This window comes from Drepanopeziza brunnea (genome assembly GCF_022702325.1).
Source record: "Drepanopeziza brunnea f. sp. 'multigermtubi' strain 214-2 chromosome Unknown ctg4, whole genome shotgun sequence".
NCBI classification, from domain to species: domain Eukaryota; kingdom Fungi; phylum Ascomycota; class Leotiomycetes; order Helotiales; family Drepanopezizaceae; genus Drepanopeziza; species Drepanopeziza brunnea.
In genome coordinates this window covers 1,179,747-1,198,797 of record NW_027094067.1, presented here as the reverse complement: position 1 = coordinate 1,198,797, position 19,051 = coordinate 1,179,747, and the positions used below count along the sequence as shown (strand labels likewise).

Below are 19,051 nucleotides of genomic sequence, written 5' to 3'. Positions count from 1 at the left end.
GTAGTCAATAGCTGTCTTTTCATCGCCCCCCTTCCTTCCCCCCTCTACCGAGCGCAATCTTTTAATTCAACAATCGTAATCTGCAAAGAATAGAACGTGCATGTAGCCAAATACAATCTTGTATGTTCAGGTTTCGCCTTCCGTAGTATGTACATCCACCCGGTCTAGCACACTTCCCTCGCTCCCTCTCACGCTCACATATCCTTCTGCTCGGACACGGGACTGACCAGCTTCCCCTCCTGCACCGCCATCTTCAGATTATCCAAGCACCAAACCTCCATCTTCGTTTGCGTCTCCACAGTCCAAGTCCCCATGTGCGGCAGCAGCATCACGTTCGGGTTTGCAATCAGACCGGGGTGCACCTTTGGCTCTTCCTCGTAGACATCTAGTCCGCACGACCACACCTGCCCTCCCTCTAAAGCCTTCACGAGAGCGTCTTCGTCCATGACGGCGCCTCGGGCGGTGTTGACTATCACCACGCCGGGCTTCATCAACGCAAACTCTCTCGTGGAGATGATGTGGCGGGTTTGTTTCTGGTTTTTTCGTAAGTCCTCGGGTTCCATACAGCAGCAATGCCGAGTGAGGATAAGGAAAGGAGGACGGAACTTACGTTCAAAGGCAAGTTCAGAGAGAGGACATCACTCGTCTTCAACAGCTCCTCAAAGCTCACGTACTTGGCACCTCCGCTCAGCTCCTCCGATAACTGCGTTCGGTTGTGGTACTGCGTCGACATTCCGAAGACGGCGGCCTTCTTCATCAGGTTTCGGCCGATGCCGCCCATGCCTAGGATCCCGAGGACTTTGCCTTGCGGGTCATGGCCCAAGGGGGGAGGGGTCGAGCCTTTGAAGTGGCCCTCGCGGAGGGCGAGCATTGCTGCGAGGAGGAGAAAGAGTCAGTTAAGTACACACATACATACATTACATGCCACAGACACCCTCGGGAAAGGTGCCCCAACGGGGCAAAAGATGAGAGAGTAAGCTTACAAGTATTGAATCCCCTCAACGCTCCCAGGATCAGAAACATGTTCGTATCAGCCGTTGCGTCATCCACCGCCGTTGGAACATTAGAAACCCGGATTCCCTTTGCCGTACAGGCATGTACGTCGATCTGATCGTATCCCGCACCTTTGTTCATTGCAAAGCAAACCTCGTCAGCAAGACATCCATCTATCTTTCCTGTTTCCTTCCCCACATTTCCCCCCCGCGCGACAAGTCCCTCTCCTATTCAGTCCAATGTAAAGTCCGAAAAAAAAAAAAATTCCATTCATCTAGACGTACCATTATGGCAGATGAACTTCAACCCCTTCGGCAACGCGGCGACCAGCTCCTCGTCTATCAACCCCGTGACAGTGACGCTTCCAAACGTCCTGTACGCGGCTACCGCCGCGTCGAAGGCGCCAGACTTGCATTCTTCTATGAATTCTGGGCGGGAACGCGCTTTGGGGAGGAGGACTGTGGCGATTGATTCTATGGAGGTGGACCACTGCTCGTGGGCGCTGTTTTGTTAAGAGCTGAATCAGTGACGGTACGTTCACATTGGAGGGGTGGGGGGATTATTGGGAGAGGATGGAAGGGGGGGATATGAAGGGGAGGGGGGAGGATCTGGGAGAGAGGTACTGATCGATTTTTCCAAGGAGGAGGACGGTTGGCTTGGACATGTCTTTCTTTCTTTCTTTTTTCTGTCTCTCCTTCTTCTTTTTCTTTCTTTCTTTCTTTCTTCTTCTTTTTCGGTTCGGTGCATCTGAACCGTGTGCTGCTTGTTGTTGTTTATTTTTGTTGTTGAGTTGTAGAAAGTATTCTACTTGATGGTGGGGTAAGAACTGCCCCGCGTTTGTTCTTGTTCGAGCTGGGAAGTGGCAAAGTATGCCTTGATTTAGACTAGCGAGGCAGACACAGGGCCATCAAAGCCCGAGATTGTAAATATTTACTTTACTTACTCTGTACTTCGCGAGTAAAATTACTTCATCGTGGGAGTTGACCTCGCCACTTTTGGGGGGCCCTTCTTGAGACGGTGTGGCTACCTATATATAATTGCAGAGCGATAAGTCCAGCAGAGTACAGATGAGCGAACAGCACAAAGAAGTATGCGAACGACTACAGACGCCCAGTATATTACTATGCTGTTGTTCATGGGCAATATCCCTCCAGCCTTTGAAGCAGAGAGTACTCCGTACAGTCTGGTGAATGAGACAGAGAGAGGTAACAACACTAATGATGAGCGAAGCGAGGAGTTTGCCAAGCCTATATCGTCGGCACTCTTGCGGCGTTGCCTTTCTAACTTGGAATCTTTATTGGTTTTATTTCTACATCTTTTCAATAGAAGCCAATCTCGGATCCATGATTGCACTGGCGAATATGTGATGGTCTACAGTGTAACAAAGAGCACCACTTCGATAACGCCGAGTCGTACTTAGCCTACCTTGAAAATCAAGACTTCTATTGACCGAGACCACGTTCTTTAGAGGCCGAAGCTATTACTCGCTTCCACGAAATTCCTCCACTGTCTCCAAGCCTCGCCACTCTCGATGGCCCATCGAGCTCTCCGGACGCCCTCCTTCCATCGTCCACCACCGGGGCCGCGCTCCGTGATGACCTTCCCATCGTCACCATGGCCCATATCGCTAGTATCTGCCTCACAGATACCAGAGATGACAAATAACGCTGCAGTGTTCATAAGAACAAACTCCAGAATCGGGTTGTCCGGAGCGAGTCGGTTCATAAGGAGGTCGGTCAAGATGACTGCATTCTCATGTGGCTCCTTCCCAGGTGATACGTCTTTGAGAGCGTGAGCTGGCAGGCCAAAATCAGAGGCTGATATTGTGAAACTTTGAATGTCGATATCGTTCGGGGACGCAGCCTTATCCGAATACGTGGATCGATCGACTAATCTCCAGCAGTACGTCCGACCTGCGCAACTGATCTCGTCAAGGTCCTCTTCACCGCAGACGACCATTGCCTTTCTAGCGCCGCTCATTTGCAAGGCCTCGGCAAAGACAGGCCCGATGTCTCGGCGAGCTACTCCTAGAAGACGAGCCTCGATGTTGCCTTCGACGGGGTTGGCAAGGGGGCCGAGCAGGTTAAAGATTGTTCTCCAGCCGAGCTCTTTCCGGATTGGAGCTACGTATTTCATGCCTTGGTGGAAGGCAGGTGCGTAAAGGAAAGAGTAGTTGCTCTTCTCGTAGATCTTGGAGAGTGTTTCTGGAGTGACAGCATGCAGGTTCGGGGCCGTGGGAAGAGTGGACATGAGTAGATCTGCTGATCCCGACTTTGAAGTGGAGGCTTTGTTTCCATGTTTACTCATGAGGAGTAAAGAGGAGGCCAGAATCGATGAAGTTGTGGAAATGTTGAAGGTGTGATGTGAATCGCCTCCCGTGCCAACAATATCACACTTGGATCAATCAGCAGATTTCTCTACAGAATATCAACGAAACTCACGAGGCCTCCATGATACTCTCCCTCGGATCTCCCCTGTGCCTTGACAACCTTATCCAAAGCCACCCTGTCAATCTGAGAAGCAGCTCCTCTCATAGCAGCAGCACATTTCGCAATAACATCCGCTCTCCGATCCCAGCCTGTGAAATGCAGACACGTCAAAAGTGCTCCCGTCTGAACCGGAGACAGTTGGTCTGTGAATATGTAAGAGATAGCCGAAGCGATCTCGTCCGCCGTGACATTGTTGTGGTCAGGTTCAGGCCACAATCGCTTGAGCAAAGGAGTAATTGAGATTTTTTCAGGAGAACCTGACTCTCCTTCTGAAGCCATTGTCTTGTTCCTATCTGTCAGCCGAGTCCAAATATGATAGAGACAGAAGACCGGAAGATGACGAATCGGGACTTTGTGTCCAGCTGTGGTGATTCAAAGTTGAAGACCCTGGTGAACAATGTGGAGGACGATCGCGCTAAGCCTCTTAGGAATATTACAGTAGTGGATCGGATATTTTGAGGCTTAAAAATCAACGTCCCGAATTTCTTCATCACCTATTCCGCCAGGTTAGTTACCCAATTAAAATCCCGCGTCTCGTCTCTGCATATACCTCCAGTCTTACTAACTAACATCCACCTTCAGAATGCCACCCCGAATACATCCGCCGTCAAAGGCAATTGCGTCCATCCTCCGCTCCAAACGCCCTCTAGGAATCCACCGCCAATATGCAACGGCAGCAGCAATCACCCCGGCGGCCTCTCACGAGCAGATGACTAGATCCCCCCTTCCCATAGCCCGCTACCCCTCTACGCAGCCACCTTCCTACAAGCCCCCCGAGTTCCGCAAGTCCCAGCTCCTCCGCCAGTACGCCTCCCTCCTGCGCTCCACGCCCCTCATGCTCCTCTTCCAGCACAACAACCTGAAATCGATGGAATGGGTCAGCATTCGCCGCGAACTTTCCAAAGCCCTGCAGAAAGTGGACGAGGCGCGGGTAGCGGCTGGACACCCAGCCGAGAATCTGGCGGACGGGATCAAGATCCAGATTATCCAGACGGGAATCTTTGCTGCCGCGTTGAGAGTTGTCGAGTTCTACAAGCCAGGGGAGCAACAGGCGACGCCGATTCAGGACGAGGCTGGGCTGACGCATACGTTGTCGAAGGCTGCTCATGAGGCGGTGGTGGACAGAAGGACGGCGCATGCTTTGGCACCGCTGCTGTCTGGACCGCTGATGCTATTGACGTTCCCCAATGTCTCCCCGCAGCACATGAAAGTCGCGTTGTCGATTCTCTCGCCCAGTTCACCGGACTTCAAAGCTCCAACACGGAGAGCTAATCCCGGATGGCACGATCCTGCGGTGCAGAGCGGGCTTCAAAAGTTACTTTTGCTGGGAGCTAGAGTGGAGGGCAAGGTGTTTGATGTTGAAGGTGCGAAATGGGTCGGAGGTATTGACGGTGGAATAGAAGGATTACAAGGGCAGCTTGTGGCTATGCTGCAAGCGTTTGGAGCTGGTCTTACGAATACGTTGGAGAGTGCTGGGAAGAATTTGTACGTTACCGTGGAAGGTAGACGGACTATGCTAGAGGATGAAGCGAAGGGCGTGTCCGAGCCGGCGAAGGAGGAGACGAAATCGGAATGATGGGGGAAGCCCGTGAAGGCTATGTAATATGTGTAAATCTATGGAATATGCTGAAAGTACACCTGGTACCTATCCTACATAATTCCACCTCGCCAGGCGTCCTATCTATCTCAAGTGAAATTTGGCGTTCATACCTACAATACAGCGAATGAGATCCCAGTCTCCATTCTGTCCGACCCAGTCACAAACAACGATACCAGTACTCCCATCCCCCGTCTTGCTAACTTCAGTCAAGTTGTGGTGTTTGCACAAGTACTCGATAACCGAAGGATTCACCTTCGCAGCAATTCTGTGAGGCCAGCAATTCGGTCTGAAGAAGTTGGACGCGCTTAGAAAGTTCATGAAGAATGGCTGACTTGCCGCCTCTACGGCAGCAGCATCCGCATCTCCCGGCCACGCGCACACGGTCTGCGCAGCTCTCTCCAGCTGATCCGTCGAATACGTTATTTTCTTGGTGATGTTCTCATGCTGACCAACCTCGTAGAAATCCTGTATGCGCAAGTCGCCGCTCGTACAAGTCCCATCGGCGCAGTTGTCAGGCCAGCTTTCTGCGTCTATAGCCCAGCCTCTGCCGCCCTGCTCCCCCTTCAGAGAGTCGTCAATCGCGAATCGCCGGATTAACACTACCTTTCTCCTCGTTTCGGCAAGGGTAGGAATGCGGTTCTCTGCGAACCAGCGCGAGGCGTCGTTGCTGACGTAGTGCGTATGCAGGATCTTGCTGAGCTGCTGGTCGGTCGAATTTCCTGTGCCCTCGCGCTTGAGTGATATGATGACTGTTTCGCTGGGGTGGGCGTCGAGGAAGGAGTGCACTACATTGAGCAGATCACGGAAGTACTTATTGCCAGTCAACGATACGGGGAATGCACTATGCACGAGGATGAGGCCATCTTTCGAGGGATCACCGGGGTTTTGCGGCTGCACTCTGATATCGAGGAAGCGCACCCCGTTCTCTAGCTGTTCCTTGACGCTCACCGCCTGACAGCGGACTGAGGGGAGGGCTGCATGGTGGGTGGGCGAGTTGTGTGTACCTGGGATGCTGAGCGCTGAGAGAGGTGTCTCGTCCCTGAGCGTGCTCATCCACGACTCGAGTTTGGCAGACGAGTACAGCGCCAGATGAGACGCCGATGGAAGGTAAACACCTGTGAACTCGAGGCGCGGATCGGGCGACAGCGGCGACAGAATAGTAGACCGCTGGGAGAGAATCGGTGTGTCGATCCTATACCTCTGTCCATCTGCCTCAATCGTCAACCGCAGGACCTCGTCGGCATTGGGCTGGATGTCCGTCGTCTTGCTCTCGAACGGGCCAATTGTTATCGATACGTCTTGCGTACTGAAGCTTTCAGATTTTGCAACAAGCTGGGCTGATGACGGACTCGTGCAGTTATTCATCAGCCCACTGAGGACTCTTGTGATATTTGAAGCTCCTCCTCTATTGTTAGCACTTTGGAAGCGCTCCACGACCTTCAGCTCGATTGGATTGGCGGTGACATTTCGGATTGTCAGAGGCGGGCCGGACATCCTGGGATCCAGTACAATAATAGTTTAAATCGTTGCCGGCTTGTTGTCAATGCCCGTCGGCCATGTCGACAGATTCAAAGCTTAAAATATGTCCTTGGGCCGAGGAGCTTGGACTCGGGCTCGAGCTTGGGCTCGGGCTCGGTTGTTGGGCCGACCCGAGTCAAAGCTCATGTCACCAGGCGGAATCAACACAGACAACATAACGGCAACCCGATGATATTGATCATCTAGCAAGTGCGCTGCAGGACAAGGTAATAATACCATGGTACAGGCCTAAGTATTACCCCTCGAGGGTGCCTTAAAAGTTTAGTTTCCACTTTAAACCCCCTGTTTTCCCTACCCTCGAGGGGTAATACTTACGCCTGCGACGTAGTACAAGTTACAAGTATGTGGCTTGAATGAGCAGCTTCGCTGTGCCAGTCGGACCTCTTTTGGCAAATTCTACTTCTTATATCATGATCATGAAAGTTCACATATCATTCACATCTTCGAATATTCTGCACTTTCCAATTTCTGAGCCCTTGGTCATTCCTGTCTGAGTGCATCTATACAATCTCACCTACCACATACTATACCTTCGGCACCGTCTCAACCCCGTCCCTTGTCAATATATAAATATATATATATATTGGCTATATCTAATATCTTGCTATATACTTCCCTTTCCTTCTTTTAAGTTTTCGAATGTCCTGACTCTCTTGGCACTTACAGTATCGTTAATCAGATGACTTCCAATCGTTCTTCCCATGAGTACTCTCTCAACGTACCCGAAAAAGGGCTGATAGCGGATCGTCTCTAAAGGCGTACTGGTCACAAACCCACACGGTCAACGCCAGCTTTTATATCTTGCGAGAGCTACTTCGAATAGGAGTAAGCTGGTGCACCGTGCTAGATGAGGCTACGAGAAATGTCGATCCGAAGAGTGATCCGTTGGTGCGGGAGGTTGTTGGGAGGGGATTTGGGGATCTTACAGTTATTCCTATGGCGCACGGGTTGGATACGATTCTGGATTCTGAATAGATTGCGTTTTTGAGTGCAGGAGAGGCTATGGAGCTTGATGCGCCATAGGGGCCTTTGGGAAATCCAAGTGAGTTAACGAACTTTAGTAATTGGTAGGCGAGAGAGAGTCCATTAAAATATTGCTATGATGCCGATCTCTCACGATTCCGCTTGCGAGAATAAGAATCTTGTGAGAAATCATGTCATGTCGCCAACAGGTGACTTCACGAACTGATCAAGCTGTTCTCGATTAAGAGAGTAGAAGGGGGTAGAGATGAAATTTAAAGGATCAGAATAGAGAGAGACCTTTGCAAAGCTCGCTTGTCACACAAGCTTCCGCTAGGGCGCATCTGCACGCTAGACATTACCCCAGGTATTAGTATCATCGACGACGACGTCCCCCCATCTACAGAACTTCGAACTCAGGGTATGCGAGATACTCCTAATCTGATCGATTGAAACAAGCTTTGATGTTCACTGAATGGCATCTTTCTTCCCAGCTTACCACATTCTAAGCCGGTGGGGGTTGGTCAATGGCTGCTGCTAATTTCTTCCCACTGGCTATGGTTTAACTTAATCATTTGGTACAACCTGAGCTATCAGTCCATGCATATGCTTAATTGCCTATCTCAACTCACGGTTTCCATTCGAGACCCCGACCTTCTACCCCGATTCCTTGCCAATCCATCTCCCCAGTCCCTCCCAGAAGTCAGCCCTCTCCCGAGCTAAGATATCGTAGATGATAGGAATCATAGATGATAGGGGACTTCAGCCAGGATGTATTCCTCCCATGTTCCGATGACTTGCGCTGCCCTTACAGGCTCTTATCTCAAAGTAGATTCATACCCATGTCTTTCAGGCTGTACAACTTCAGCTCTGAGGTTCTACAAAACACGTCTCACTCGCCTTCTCGAATTCTGCTGTCCCTGGGCTTCTCCAGCACTTACTTGTTGTCACTAAGTTGTCGTCAAAACAATCGCGACAGTCCTGATCCCAGACTAACAGCATGACCGAAATACAGTATGATACTGCAGTTGCGCAGGGTGTCCACGATGGTCTTCACTCCCGGAAGAAGGGCGGCCTTGTCGAGATCACTGGCCCCGATGGCCAACGCAGATCCACCAATCTTGCAGAAATGAACGAATCCGATGCTCATCTCGCTGCGCAATTCGGCTATAAGCCTGTCTTCAAACGAGAATTCGGCTATCTGTCGACATTTTCCTTTGCTGTCAGTATCAGTGGATTATTCGCAACCATCATGACTACATTTTCCTATCCGCTATATGCTGGAGGATCTTCAGCCGCTATCTGGTGTTGGCTGATATCCGGTGCTGGGTGCATGTGTATCGCCTGCTCTGTCGCTGAGCTAGTCTCTGCCTATCCGACTTCTGGGGGATTGTACGACCCCCTATCCTCGATTGTCATCGCGTTGAGATCTGACTTTACTTCCAGGTACTTTACCATATCTAGACTAGCTCCTGAGGACTGGGTTCCTTCCGTCTCGTGGTAAGTACTTCATAGCTGGTTTACCGTAGTAAAATGCTAAAATCGGCTAGGGTGGTGGGATGGATCAACTTGCTTGGACAGGTTTGCGCCCTCGTCATTGCATCGTATATTCTGCTTTGATCTATGCTTCGTTACCAGTTTGGATATTGAGTTCCTTGGTCTCCTATCAGATATTTCAATCGCAATGCTCACTCCTTCTATAGGTCGCGGGCGTTGCTTCTTCGGAATACGGCGCCGCTCAGATGCTGTTGGCTGCGGTCGCCATGGGTTCGGATTTCAAGTATGAGATTACGACGAATGCAACCGTCGGAGTCATGGCAGCCCTGATCGTCTTCACTGGGCTAGTGAACTCGTTGTCCACCTGGTGGATGGAAAAGATGACCAAGACCTACGTTATTTTCCACGTTCTCGTTCTGGTCACATGCTGCATCGCCTTGCTGGCCAAAACCGAGAACAAGCACTCCGCCAAATATGTATTCACACACGTCGATTCGACTTCCGGATGGACGCCTGTTGGCTTCTCTTATCTCTTCGGCTTCCTGTCCGTCTCGTGGGTTATGACGGACTACGATGCTACTGCACACATCACGGAGGAGATCGATGAGCCGGAGGTGAAGGCACCATGGGCCATCTCAGCTGCTATGCTGTTCACATATGTCGCAGGATTCCTCTTCAACATTGTTCTTTGCTTCTGTATGGGGGAGCCTGCAGATGTCCTTGGTACTGTCACTTTCCAGCCTGTCGGCCAAATATTCTACAACAGTCTTGGAAAATCGGGCGGTATTTTCTACACTGTCTGCGGATTCATCATTCTCAAGTTTGTTTGCTTCACGGCTATGGTAGGCGAGCCACCTCTCTTCCTCCTCCTCCCCCTCCTCCTCTACAAGCCCAAGTATTATTCTGCAAAGCCAACACGTGCACACAGCAATCCCTCGGACGGACCGTCTTCGCCTTCTCCCGTGATCGCCTCCTTCCCTTCTCACGCGTGTGGACAAAGCTCAACTCTAGGACCGGTACCCCACTCTACGCAGTCTGGATCTCGGTCTTCTGGTGCATCGCCATCAACCTCATCGCCCTCGGCTCATATATTGCCATAGCCGGCGTCTTCAACGTCTGCGCCATCGCGCTCGACTGGAGCTACTGCATCCCCATCTTCTGCAAGCTTGCCTTTGAAAAGTTCGAGCCGGGACCCTGGCACATGGGCAAGGCGAGCCTCTTCGTCAACGCCTACGCCTGTCTCTGGACGATCTTCGTCACCGTCATCTTCATCTTGCCGACTGTCAGGCCAGTGACTGCTCTCAACGTAAGCCTGAGCTCCACTCCACCCACACCTCTCTCACAGTGACCGAGAAACTGAACTCGTTATACAGATGAACTACGCTGCCGCTTTCTTGGCTCTCATCCTGGGCGTTTCCAATATCTACTGGTACGTGAGCGGTCGCAAGTTCTACAACGGACCGATCATCGAAGCTGAAGGGGAGGACGAGCTTCCTGGGCCGACGAGCAATAACACTTTGGGATCTGAGGAGAAAAGCAGAGGGTAAAAGTCTGAAAAAAAAAAACAGTGTTTAAAGATAGCTCCTCCACCGCTATAACATAAGTTTGTATGAAATGCCCATTCCAAAGTCTTTAAATCGTTCAGAGCATGGTCATGAAACTGTGGGTTATTTTAGTGCCATACAGGCGTAGAAGACAATATTGTGTACCGTACTCGCACTTCGCTTCCGCCATAACAGCCTCCTCTTATCTCACTCACGCATCGGTGTCTTGAAGCGAGTCAACACACCACATACTCCATGTTACGCAGAAGCTTTTTGAAAGTGACGCTAGCAGAGCAACTATAGTCCCGAAGTCTCCCTCTCACGACGATCAAGTGCTTGTCCAGTTCTGAAGCCCGCAAGCGTACAATGGTGTACGAACTCGGCTGCTCTTTCCCCTTGCTCATCACATTGCTGTACAGCAGCATGCATATAAGGGAAAGAATTTGGGGGTTTGATTTTCTAGCGTGTGTGATACGATATGCGTCTGGCGGGGAATGTTTCGTAGAAGGTACCGGTACCTGTCTAATTGAGTGCTCAGGCGAATTCAAATATGTATCGGCAAATATGGCTCGTTGAAACGTGAGGTGGTGGAAAGTGTTTATCTGCAGAAACTTGTGGAATTTTCCCTTGAAATAATGATGGTAAATTTTTCTTCTCGTGCATTGTAGTTCTGTGTAAGCGTGGGTTTGTTGATACTATGGAGTTGAACGTCGCCAACTGGCCATGTTGCAACTGCAGCGAATTATTAGAAATTAGACTAAGCGGGCGATATGTGGGCTTAACAGGGTGAGCAACAAAGAGAGGCGATGAAGGCGCTGTTACGAGGTTGAATTATATTTCGGACAGACGTAATCGAAACCCAGAGTGTGGAAAGACGTGTTGCTGAGAGTAGACCATTCTTGTTGGGATGAAGTCTTGGCAAGATTTGAGTTTCGCCTAAGTCCTCTTCCAGATGTACTTGGCAATGGATCTACAGATTAGTGAACGGCATTGACTTAGAAAAGAAAAGAAAAGAGGATATTCAACGACAATATCCATGAGAGGCTGAATCTATTCGAGTCAGTCTTCAAGGCGTAGATTGAGATTGTCGGTGGTGGTGCCCCTTTTTGCTGTTTGGTGAAACTGTTGGGAACTGAAGTTGATATACGCACTGGGCACTTCAATAACGTACAGATACAGTACAACGAGAGAGCCTCCTACAGGTAGTCTCGCGACTATGTCAAAGCGTGGAGTGTTGGAGGCGAGAGTGGGGACTTCCATTGAGAAGTCGCACCGAAGGCATGTATTCAGCCCACTTGTTCCCAACGTTGAATCCATATCGGTCGTTGCCATCTAGGTGATGCCGTGCTATCCGCTTCAAGTTCGAAATTCTCGTGTGTTCGACAAGCGCAGGCCAGTGGGTCAAGCCGATCGATACACGCTAGAATCCTCTCGACCCCCCACATCCCCTACAGGAGAATATCGGCGAAGCTCCGAATCTGGAGTAATAGACCCCCACGTAAATTCAAAGAGTCTAACGAAGAGAAGAGGACATTGCGAACGCTTCCCCAGAGAAATGATCTCAGCTCGGCACAGAAAAAAAAGAAAAAAGAAAAAAAAAAGAAAAAAGAAAGGAAGAAAAAAAAGGAAGAAAAAAAAAGGAAAGAAAGAAAAGAAAAAAAGAAAAAACTGGAAACAAAAAAAAGAAGAAAGAAAGAAAAACAAAGAGAAAAAAAGGGTAGTCACGAAAGCAGCAAACGTAAAAATCAAACGCAGAAAATTTTGAGAAGCCGCAAATATACTTTGTATTTCATCGAAACCCAATCTGAGCGTATTGCTTATGTGCACAGAGGAAAACAAGGGTCGGAGGTGTTACGCCAAGGCTTAGAGCTGGCGCATGAGAAGGGGCTATTGGGTTGGTTGGGGCGGATGTAATCTTTTGCTGACCTATCCGCTTATAATGCAGAGGGGGTTGAAAAACGACACATGCATCATCTCCTTTCTTCAATAACATCATCGGACCCGGTCGGTGTCAGCTTGTCGGAAGTAGAAATTGTGGATGTTCGGTGATGTTCGGTGATGTTGTCTAGTTCGGAAGGTTAGAATGGATGCTCAAAATTCAGCATATACGGTAGCTCTACAGGAGCGGGTACTTTCAAGTGAAGAAGAAGGTGCGTGCGTGGGAGGATCGAAGGATACCGCAGCGCCTCTTAAGCAGCTCTGCCAGATGTAACAGTAACATGCGTATTCAGTCCGGAAGTCGAGAACGCCATGGCCAAGATTCTGGAGAGCGTGGGATTTCTGTCCCCATGATACTGGGCCCTGCCCTGGGATGATCGGCGAAGGCAAAACAAACCCCCACGCCTCGTTGGTCGGTTTGACACGGTAAAGGGAATATGTAATATGTAATAATGGGTGACAAGAAATCTTGCAACGGGCGGAATGACCAGATTGACGAGAGTGAGTAGAGTGAGCAGGGTGAGCAGGGTGAGCAGAGTGAGCAGAGTGAGCAGAGTGAGCAGAGTGAGCAGAGTGAGCAGAGTGAGCAGAGTGAGCAGAGTGAGCAGAGTGAGCAGTGTGAGCAGAGTGAGCAGAGTGAGCAGAATGACCAGAGTGACTTCAGTTGTGGAGGAGTTGGTATTGATGAGGGTATCACGGAATTAGTCCAAGTCTGGGGAAGAAGAGAGTTGTCGTTCGGATCTCCACATATTACATGTAGTACTACTTACTACCTGTACAGTACTTAGTCAGTACTACGTAGTTGGCTACCGACCGTAGCGCAACGCGGCAACGCGGGCTAGGTCGGCAGTCCCGTGACTGTCAGCTTGGCATTGGCGGGTCTTGGCTCTCTCTTTCGGAGTTTCTTTTGTTTTCTTTTCTTCCCCTTCTCATCTTCTCATTTCCATCATCGCATCTTCATCATCTCACGCATCTCACCATGCACAACCAGAGCACACTTCCTCTCCCTCTTTGGCCTGCCTCTAACATTCATTCATTCATTCATCCATTCATCAATTACGCTTCCACGTAACGTGTAACGTCGTTGCCAATGGTCAGCTGCCGGTCTCAGCTCCGCGCGCCAGCGAATCTCGCCATACCTATTGCGCACAGATCCGGCATCAAAGCGAAATGCACAAGCGCTGCAGGCGGCTGAACCCAATGCCACGAGGCCTCCTCTCCTCTCCTGTTGTCTTGTTGTCCGGTCGGTGCGAGGCAAATCCACCCCCACACAACGACGCATCATGGTCTCGCCCCTTCCCGGCTTCACCACATCGGTAACTCGCCGAAACATATACAGATATATGTATATTATTTACTTTTTCGGACATATGCTCCGTATATACATGTATATATATTACTGCTACATATACATAGATGCGCCACCCTAGGGACAATGGTATTCATACTTAATCTTAGCCTAAGGACGTCCCTCCATTGTCAACCCCTCCCCATCCATCCCCCGCCAAAAATAAAACTGTTCAACAAGGCAACACAACCGCCTCCTTACTCATCACTACCTTGCCTGCCTCTTTAAGCTCGCTCTGTTTTTGCTAACCTTGTTTCTGACTTACTTATATATATTCTACTTCAATCTTCACTAGATCTTCTCCCATTCATTTCAACCCTTCCGATCCATTACAAAGGCGGATCTTGGGAAAGTCAACCCTAGTTTCGAATCGGCTTGCACTATCCTACTAGTACGACCGTCATTCACATACCTCCTAGCTGCTACGGTATATAGAGCGGTACGCCCACCAAGCATCATGTCTCCTCACAGCGACGCCCCTTCTCCCGCCAGAAGCTTTACTCAATCTTTCAACATGTCTTTCCGCCCTGTTGCACCGGGCTCTGGCCTTCAGAGCTCGAGTAGCAACAACAATAGCGTCTACTCCGAGGCTCCAACAAATGAGAAAGGCTCCTCTTACAACAGCAGTACCTCTCTTGACACCGACGACCGTGGAGTATCCCGGCCGTTGGTCCCTGGCATCTACGTCCCGACAGTCTGCTTCTTCGATCCCGTCACCGAAGACCTCGATACCGCTACCATAGGCACGCATGCCGTGCGTCTGGCCAAAGCGGGTGTCACCGGCCTCGCAACCCAGGGCTCCAATGGTGAAGCCGTCCACCTCACCCACTCCGAACGCCAGACCGTCACACAAACCACGCGCTCTGCCCTGAATGCAGCAGGCTTCGCCCATCTCCCCATCCTTGTAGGCTGCGGTACTCAATCGGTTCGCGAAACGATCCAGTACTGCCAGGAAGCATATGCCACTGGCGGCGATTATGCTTTGATCCTTCCCCCTTCTTACTACGCCCCGCTCTTCTCCCCCTCTTCGGCCAGCGTCATCGAATTCTTCCACGCCGTCGCAGATCAGTCGCCCATCCCGCTCCTGATCTACAACTACCCCGGCGCTGTATCCGGAATGGACCTCTCCTCGGATCTCATCATTCGGCTCTCGGCCCACCCGAACATTGTCGGTGTCAAGCTGACCTGCGGTAACACGGGAAAGCTGAACCGAATTGTAGCAGCAACCAAGTCCGCCAAGCCCCACTCGCTCAGTGCTGCTCCGTCGTTCCTGGTACTGGGAGGAAGTGCAGACTTTACCCTGCAGAGCCTGATTGGCGGCGGTCACGGTATCCTTGCCGGTCTCGCGAATATCGCGCCCAAGGCCTGTATTGAGATCCTGCGCTTGTATCGGGAGGGGAAGCTGGCCGAAGCGCAGAAGTTGCAGGAGGTTGTTGCGCGTGGTGACTGGGCGGCGATCCAGGGTGGCATTGTGTCTACCAAGTCTGGCATGGAGAGCTGGCTGGGCTACGGCGGATATGCACGGAGTCCCCTACCGCGCCCGACCAGCGACGAGAGCGCCAAGTGGAAGGAAAGTTTCAGCGAGCTCGTCGCATTAGAGAAGAGCCTTTAGGGCAGAAGTACCTGATTGCACTTGGTAACGGCATCAACTGGATGCGCTCACGTTTATTTTCGACGGGCGGGCTATTCTCAACATCCCCAAAGCTTTTGGCACAGTACGTTTTGTCTTGCTTCAGCGCCGGTGTTTTTGTGACAAATCCCGACAGGCGAGTTCTTTGCAGATTTCAATACTCGGTTTGGAAATGAGCCCGCAAACAGGGGTGTTGTATTTGCATGTCCGGGGGCCGTTTGGGTTTGGTTTTCCTGCTCTTTTGCATATTGCATGGTCTTTGGGCGTTTGCGTTACCGGCTGCTGAGTGATCTCGTGGGTCTCCTTTCTGCTCTACTGCATTACGCATGGTCTACTTCTCGCATGGTCCAGAAAGCCTCGATGCCAGGCACTCATTGTTCGCGAAAAGCAACTCGTGGTTTACGTTCTTTGGGAATACATGGCTACGTTGATTTTCGATGGAAAGAAATCCAGATGCCGCCAATCTAGATAGAGAATGAAAGCTCCGCTGCGCATGCGGAATCTTTCTCTTGTGCCATTCTAGCCCAATTTCAATTGGGGAACTCCGACGTGATGCTCAGCGCTCACACCACACCTCTCACTTATCCATACCGCGAATCCAGATTAGATTCGAATCCAAATCCGAACCCAGATTCAGCTCTGGACGATAAGACGATACTAAATTATTATCGTGTCACGGCAAAGTCATCAAGAGGCAGCGCCATCGTCATCGTCCCCCTCCTCCCCTCCGATCCCAATTTTTCCACTAGCAGATAATCCACTACCAGATAAGCGGAAATCAGGAGAGAAGACGAAGTAAATATCCTGTTTATCCAATACCAGGTAGATAGATAAATAGATAGGTAAGTAAGTACCGATGAAGATAACAATGAACGGTATAGTAGAGCATGATGTAACATAACATAACAAAACATATAAAATAGAAAAGAACAAATACCTACCTATCCACCCATCTACATACTTACCTCCCCTTCAAAAGAATCTCCCGAAAAAAGATTTCACTTCCTCCGTAGAGTATATATCTATGTGCGAAGTACCTAGGTAGATCAACAAAGTTAATAACTAATTACTCGCGGAGTAAGTCTACTAACCAAATCTGTCGATCAATCTATCTATCAATCTATCTATCCATCTATCCATCTATCTATCTACCCACCCATCACAATACCCAGTAGATCTCTCTCTCTCTCTCTCTCTCTCTCTCTCTCTCTCTCTGCAAGGAAAACCAAACCGAACCCGAATTGAGATACAGACTTGCGATTGGACTTGTCTAAACCGCAGGCGCATACCAGGAAGAAATATGAATCTGGAAAAGGAAAAAAAAAAAAAAAAAAAAAAAAAAAAATATATACGTTATGCGTATATTATGCATATATAATATATACAGAAAAGCCTAGACCCAATCCCATGCCCAAGTCTGGCATCTGAATTGCCGTCGACGAGGAATCATTTATGAGATGAGATGAGATGAGATGAAATGAGATGAGATGAGATGAAGTGAGATGAAATGAAGTGAGATGAAATGAATCTGAATCTGAAAAAAAAAAAATTATACATATACGTTATGCGTATATTATGCATATATAATATATACAGAAAAGCCTAGACCCAATCCCATGCCCAAGTCCGGCATCTGAATTGCCGTCGACGAGGAATCATTTATGAAATGAGATGAGATGAGATGAGATGAGATGAGATGAAATGAGATGAGATGAGATAAAATGAGATGAGATGAGATGAAGTGAGATGAAATGAAATGAAGTGAAGTGAGATGAAATGAGAAATGAAACAAAATGAAACAAAATAAAATGAGATGAAATAAAATGAAATGAGAATAGATCCGCGCTTGCCAGCCTCGTTCGTTGCTACTGGCTGGCGGCCCTTTTGAAATTTGAAATGGATATTTGGGGAAAGAGAAGAAAAAAAAAGGAAAGGAAAAAAAAAAAAAGAGAGATAGAGAAAGAGAGACATATTATATTATATATGTTTTTTTCCTGTCTAGTGTTTAATGATAAAAATATAATCTAATGTTTGACGATAGGAAATATCAATTCGACAAAAAGGAAAAATAAAAAACCCAAGAGAACAAAAGGAACAAAAAAGTGGGGTGGGTGACCAACCCCACACTACGACTCCCCCATATTGCGCCGGGTTTGCGCCGGGTATTGCTTGCGCCAAACCGACCCCTTCTCGATTCGTCAAAAAAGCATTTATATCTAGCTTGTGGTGAAAGGCATCAAGGCATCAAGGCGTCATACATTCAAGTTTTTGCATATCCTGCCGGTCGATGGTGGAAAGGGAGATGGAGATGGATGGGTAGTAGGTGCCGCTTGTCCCCTCTAGAGGAAGACGCCAAACACACTAGCGACCGCGACCAGGCTCAGTCCGCTGACGCGGATCATGCCCGCGCCGCTCTTCGCCACGTTCGCGGTGCCGTCGCCGACGTCGGGCTTCGTCCCCGGCACAGTCTGGCTGCCGGTTCCCATGACGCCGATGTAGGTCGAGGTCGCGCTCGCGGTCGAGTTGTAGCCTGCGAGGCCCGAGGTCGAGTTCGACTTAGCATAGGTACTCGTCAGGGTGGCGTGCGTGGTGGTGGTCGGGGGCTGCGCTGAATACGAAGTCATGCGTGCGGAGGACGATGTTGATGTCGGGGACGGGGTACTGCTTGGGCGGGAGCTGGACCTTGAGGCGGAGGACGTCGGTTTCGACCGGGAGCTGGATGTCGATGCTTGCCGAGAGGTGGATGTTGACGCCAGCAGGGAAGCGATGTCGTAAGTCTTCATCGTCGCCGCGGTGAGTGTCGCCCGGGGCTTCCCGAGAGAGGCTGTCGCCTCGGGTGCCCAGACCGAGAAGGAGAAGACGCCGCAGCTGGACTCAAAGCTGCCGCTGCCCCAGATGGACTTGTCATCTCTGTCGCCTGCGGGGTGTTAGCATCAGTCCTGTTGACATCACGCTACCTGAGGAAAGTAGAACTCACAGCCATCAACCAGCGTTTTGAAGCCAATGAGACAGCTCGCGAGAGAGCATTCTCCTACTGAGCGGGCACTAAAGCTCAATGCGATCACTGGCGCGTCATAGAGCTTCTCCCTGGTGCCAAAGTTCGCTGTAGACAGCTCTTTGCAAAGGTTGTTGTACAGGTAGGGCAGCTTTTGCGCTGCGTAGCCTGTCGCATCCGGGCCTGCGACGCAAGATGGCGCGGTCGCCGCAATGATGGGCGTAACAAGGCTCGCGGTGAGCATTAGGAGCGATGTTGGGAGCATCTTGAGGTTATATTGGTAATGAGCGTGGTATTATGATCACAGATTGATGGGTGCAAATGTCAAAGAATGACCGTTCGCGCTGATCTGTTTATAAAGCGGTAGTTGGATTTGCAGTATCGCGACAACATATACATATTCCGAAGACGACGTGAAGAAGGGAAGCAGAAATGAAGCGCAAATGCGTATTGCGCCGGTTTTTCGAACGGATGGATGATTGAATGCGCGTTCTCGTCTGGGGAAAATAGGGCCAGGC

The 19,051-nt window shown here is 50.0% G+C and overlaps 7 protein-coding genes across 10 annotated transcripts; 3 read left to right on the top strand and 4 right to left on the bottom strand.

Annotated features, from left to right (window-relative positions):
- Nucleotides 1-194: 194 nt before the first annotated feature.
- On the bottom strand, nucleotides 195-1,657 carry L3040_003131 (uncharacterized protein; the record flags this gene model as incomplete). Its single annotated transcript, XM_007293610.1, has 5 exons — nucleotides 195-533; nucleotides 611-873; nucleotides 984-1,124; nucleotides 1,278-1,495; nucleotides 1,617-1,657. The coding sequence occupies 5 exons, from the start codon at nucleotides 1,655-1,657 to the stop codon at nucleotides 195-197; spliced, it is 1,002 nt and encodes a 333-aa protein (XP_007293672.1).
- Nucleotides 1,658-2,457: 800 nt separating this feature from the next.
- Nucleotides 2,458-3,761, bottom strand: L3040_003130 (uncharacterized protein; the record flags this gene model as incomplete). Its single annotated transcript, XM_007293609.1, has 2 exons — nucleotides 2,458-3,387; nucleotides 3,435-3,761. The coding sequence occupies 2 exons, from the start codon at nucleotides 3,759-3,761 to the stop codon at nucleotides 2,458-2,460; spliced, it is 1,257 nt and encodes a 418-aa protein (XP_007293671.1).
- A 304-nt stretch (nucleotides 3,762-4,065) lies between these two features.
- L3040_003129 (mitochondrial 54S ribosomal protein uL10m) lies at nucleotides 4,066-5,058 on the top strand (the record flags this gene model as incomplete). The annotated part of the gene is made up of 1 exon (XM_007293608.1): nucleotides 4,066-5,058. One exon carries the CDS (start codon nucleotides 4,066-4,068, stop codon nucleotides 5,056-5,058), a length of 993 nt encoding a protein of 330 aa, XP_007293670.1.
- A 105-nt stretch (nucleotides 5,059-5,163) lies between these two features.
- Nucleotides 5,164-6,576, bottom strand: L3040_003128 (uncharacterized protein; the record flags this gene model as incomplete). 3 transcript variants are annotated; one of them, XM_007293607.1, is made up of 1 exon in its annotated part: nucleotides 5,164-6,576. In XM_007293607.1, the coding sequence occupies one exon, from the start codon at nucleotides 6,574-6,576 to the stop codon at nucleotides 5,164-5,166; it is 1,413 nt and encodes a 470-aa protein (XP_007293669.1). The 3 variants fall into 3 exon arrangements, with proteins under 3 accessions (XP_007293669.1, XP_066012321.1, XP_066012322.1); XM_066154349.1 differs by having other exon boundaries at nucleotides 5,164-6,447; XM_066154350.1 differs by having other exon boundaries at nucleotides 5,164-6,135.
- Nucleotides 6,577-8,581: 2,005 nt separating this feature from the next.
- Nucleotides 8,582-10,625, top strand: L3040_003127 (uncharacterized protein; the record flags this gene model as incomplete). The annotated part of the gene is made up of 6 exons (XM_007293606.1): nucleotides 8,582-8,973; nucleotides 9,028-9,081; nucleotides 9,132-9,162; nucleotides 9,285-9,920; nucleotides 10,007-10,384; nucleotides 10,452-10,625. 6 exons carry the CDS (start codon nucleotides 8,582-8,584, stop codon nucleotides 10,623-10,625), a joined length of 1,665 nt encoding a protein of 554 aa, XP_007293668.1.
- Nucleotides 10,626-14,365: 3,740 nt separating this feature from the next.
- On the top strand, nucleotides 14,366-15,520 carry L3040_003126 (uncharacterized protein; the record flags this gene model as incomplete). 2 transcript variants are annotated; one of them, XM_066154348.1, is made up of 2 exons in its annotated part: nucleotides 14,366-14,812; nucleotides 14,865-14,894. In XM_066154348.1, 2 exons carry the CDS (start codon nucleotides 14,366-14,368, stop codon nucleotides 14,892-14,894), a joined length of 477 nt encoding a protein of 158 aa, XP_066012320.1. The 2 variants fall into 2 exon arrangements, with proteins under 2 accessions (XP_066012320.1, XP_007293667.2); XM_007293605.2 differs by having other exon boundaries at nucleotides 14,366-15,520.
- A 2,357-nt stretch (nucleotides 15,521-17,877) lies between these two features.
- Nucleotides 17,878-18,798, bottom strand: L3040_003125 (uncharacterized protein; the record flags this gene model as incomplete). The annotated part of the gene is made up of 2 exons (XM_007293604.1): nucleotides 17,878-18,455; nucleotides 18,516-18,798. The coding sequence occupies 2 exons, from the start codon at nucleotides 18,796-18,798 to the stop codon at nucleotides 17,878-17,880; spliced, it is 861 nt and encodes a 286-aa protein (XP_007293666.1).
- Between the last annotated feature and the right edge of the window lie 253 nt (nucleotides 18,799-19,051).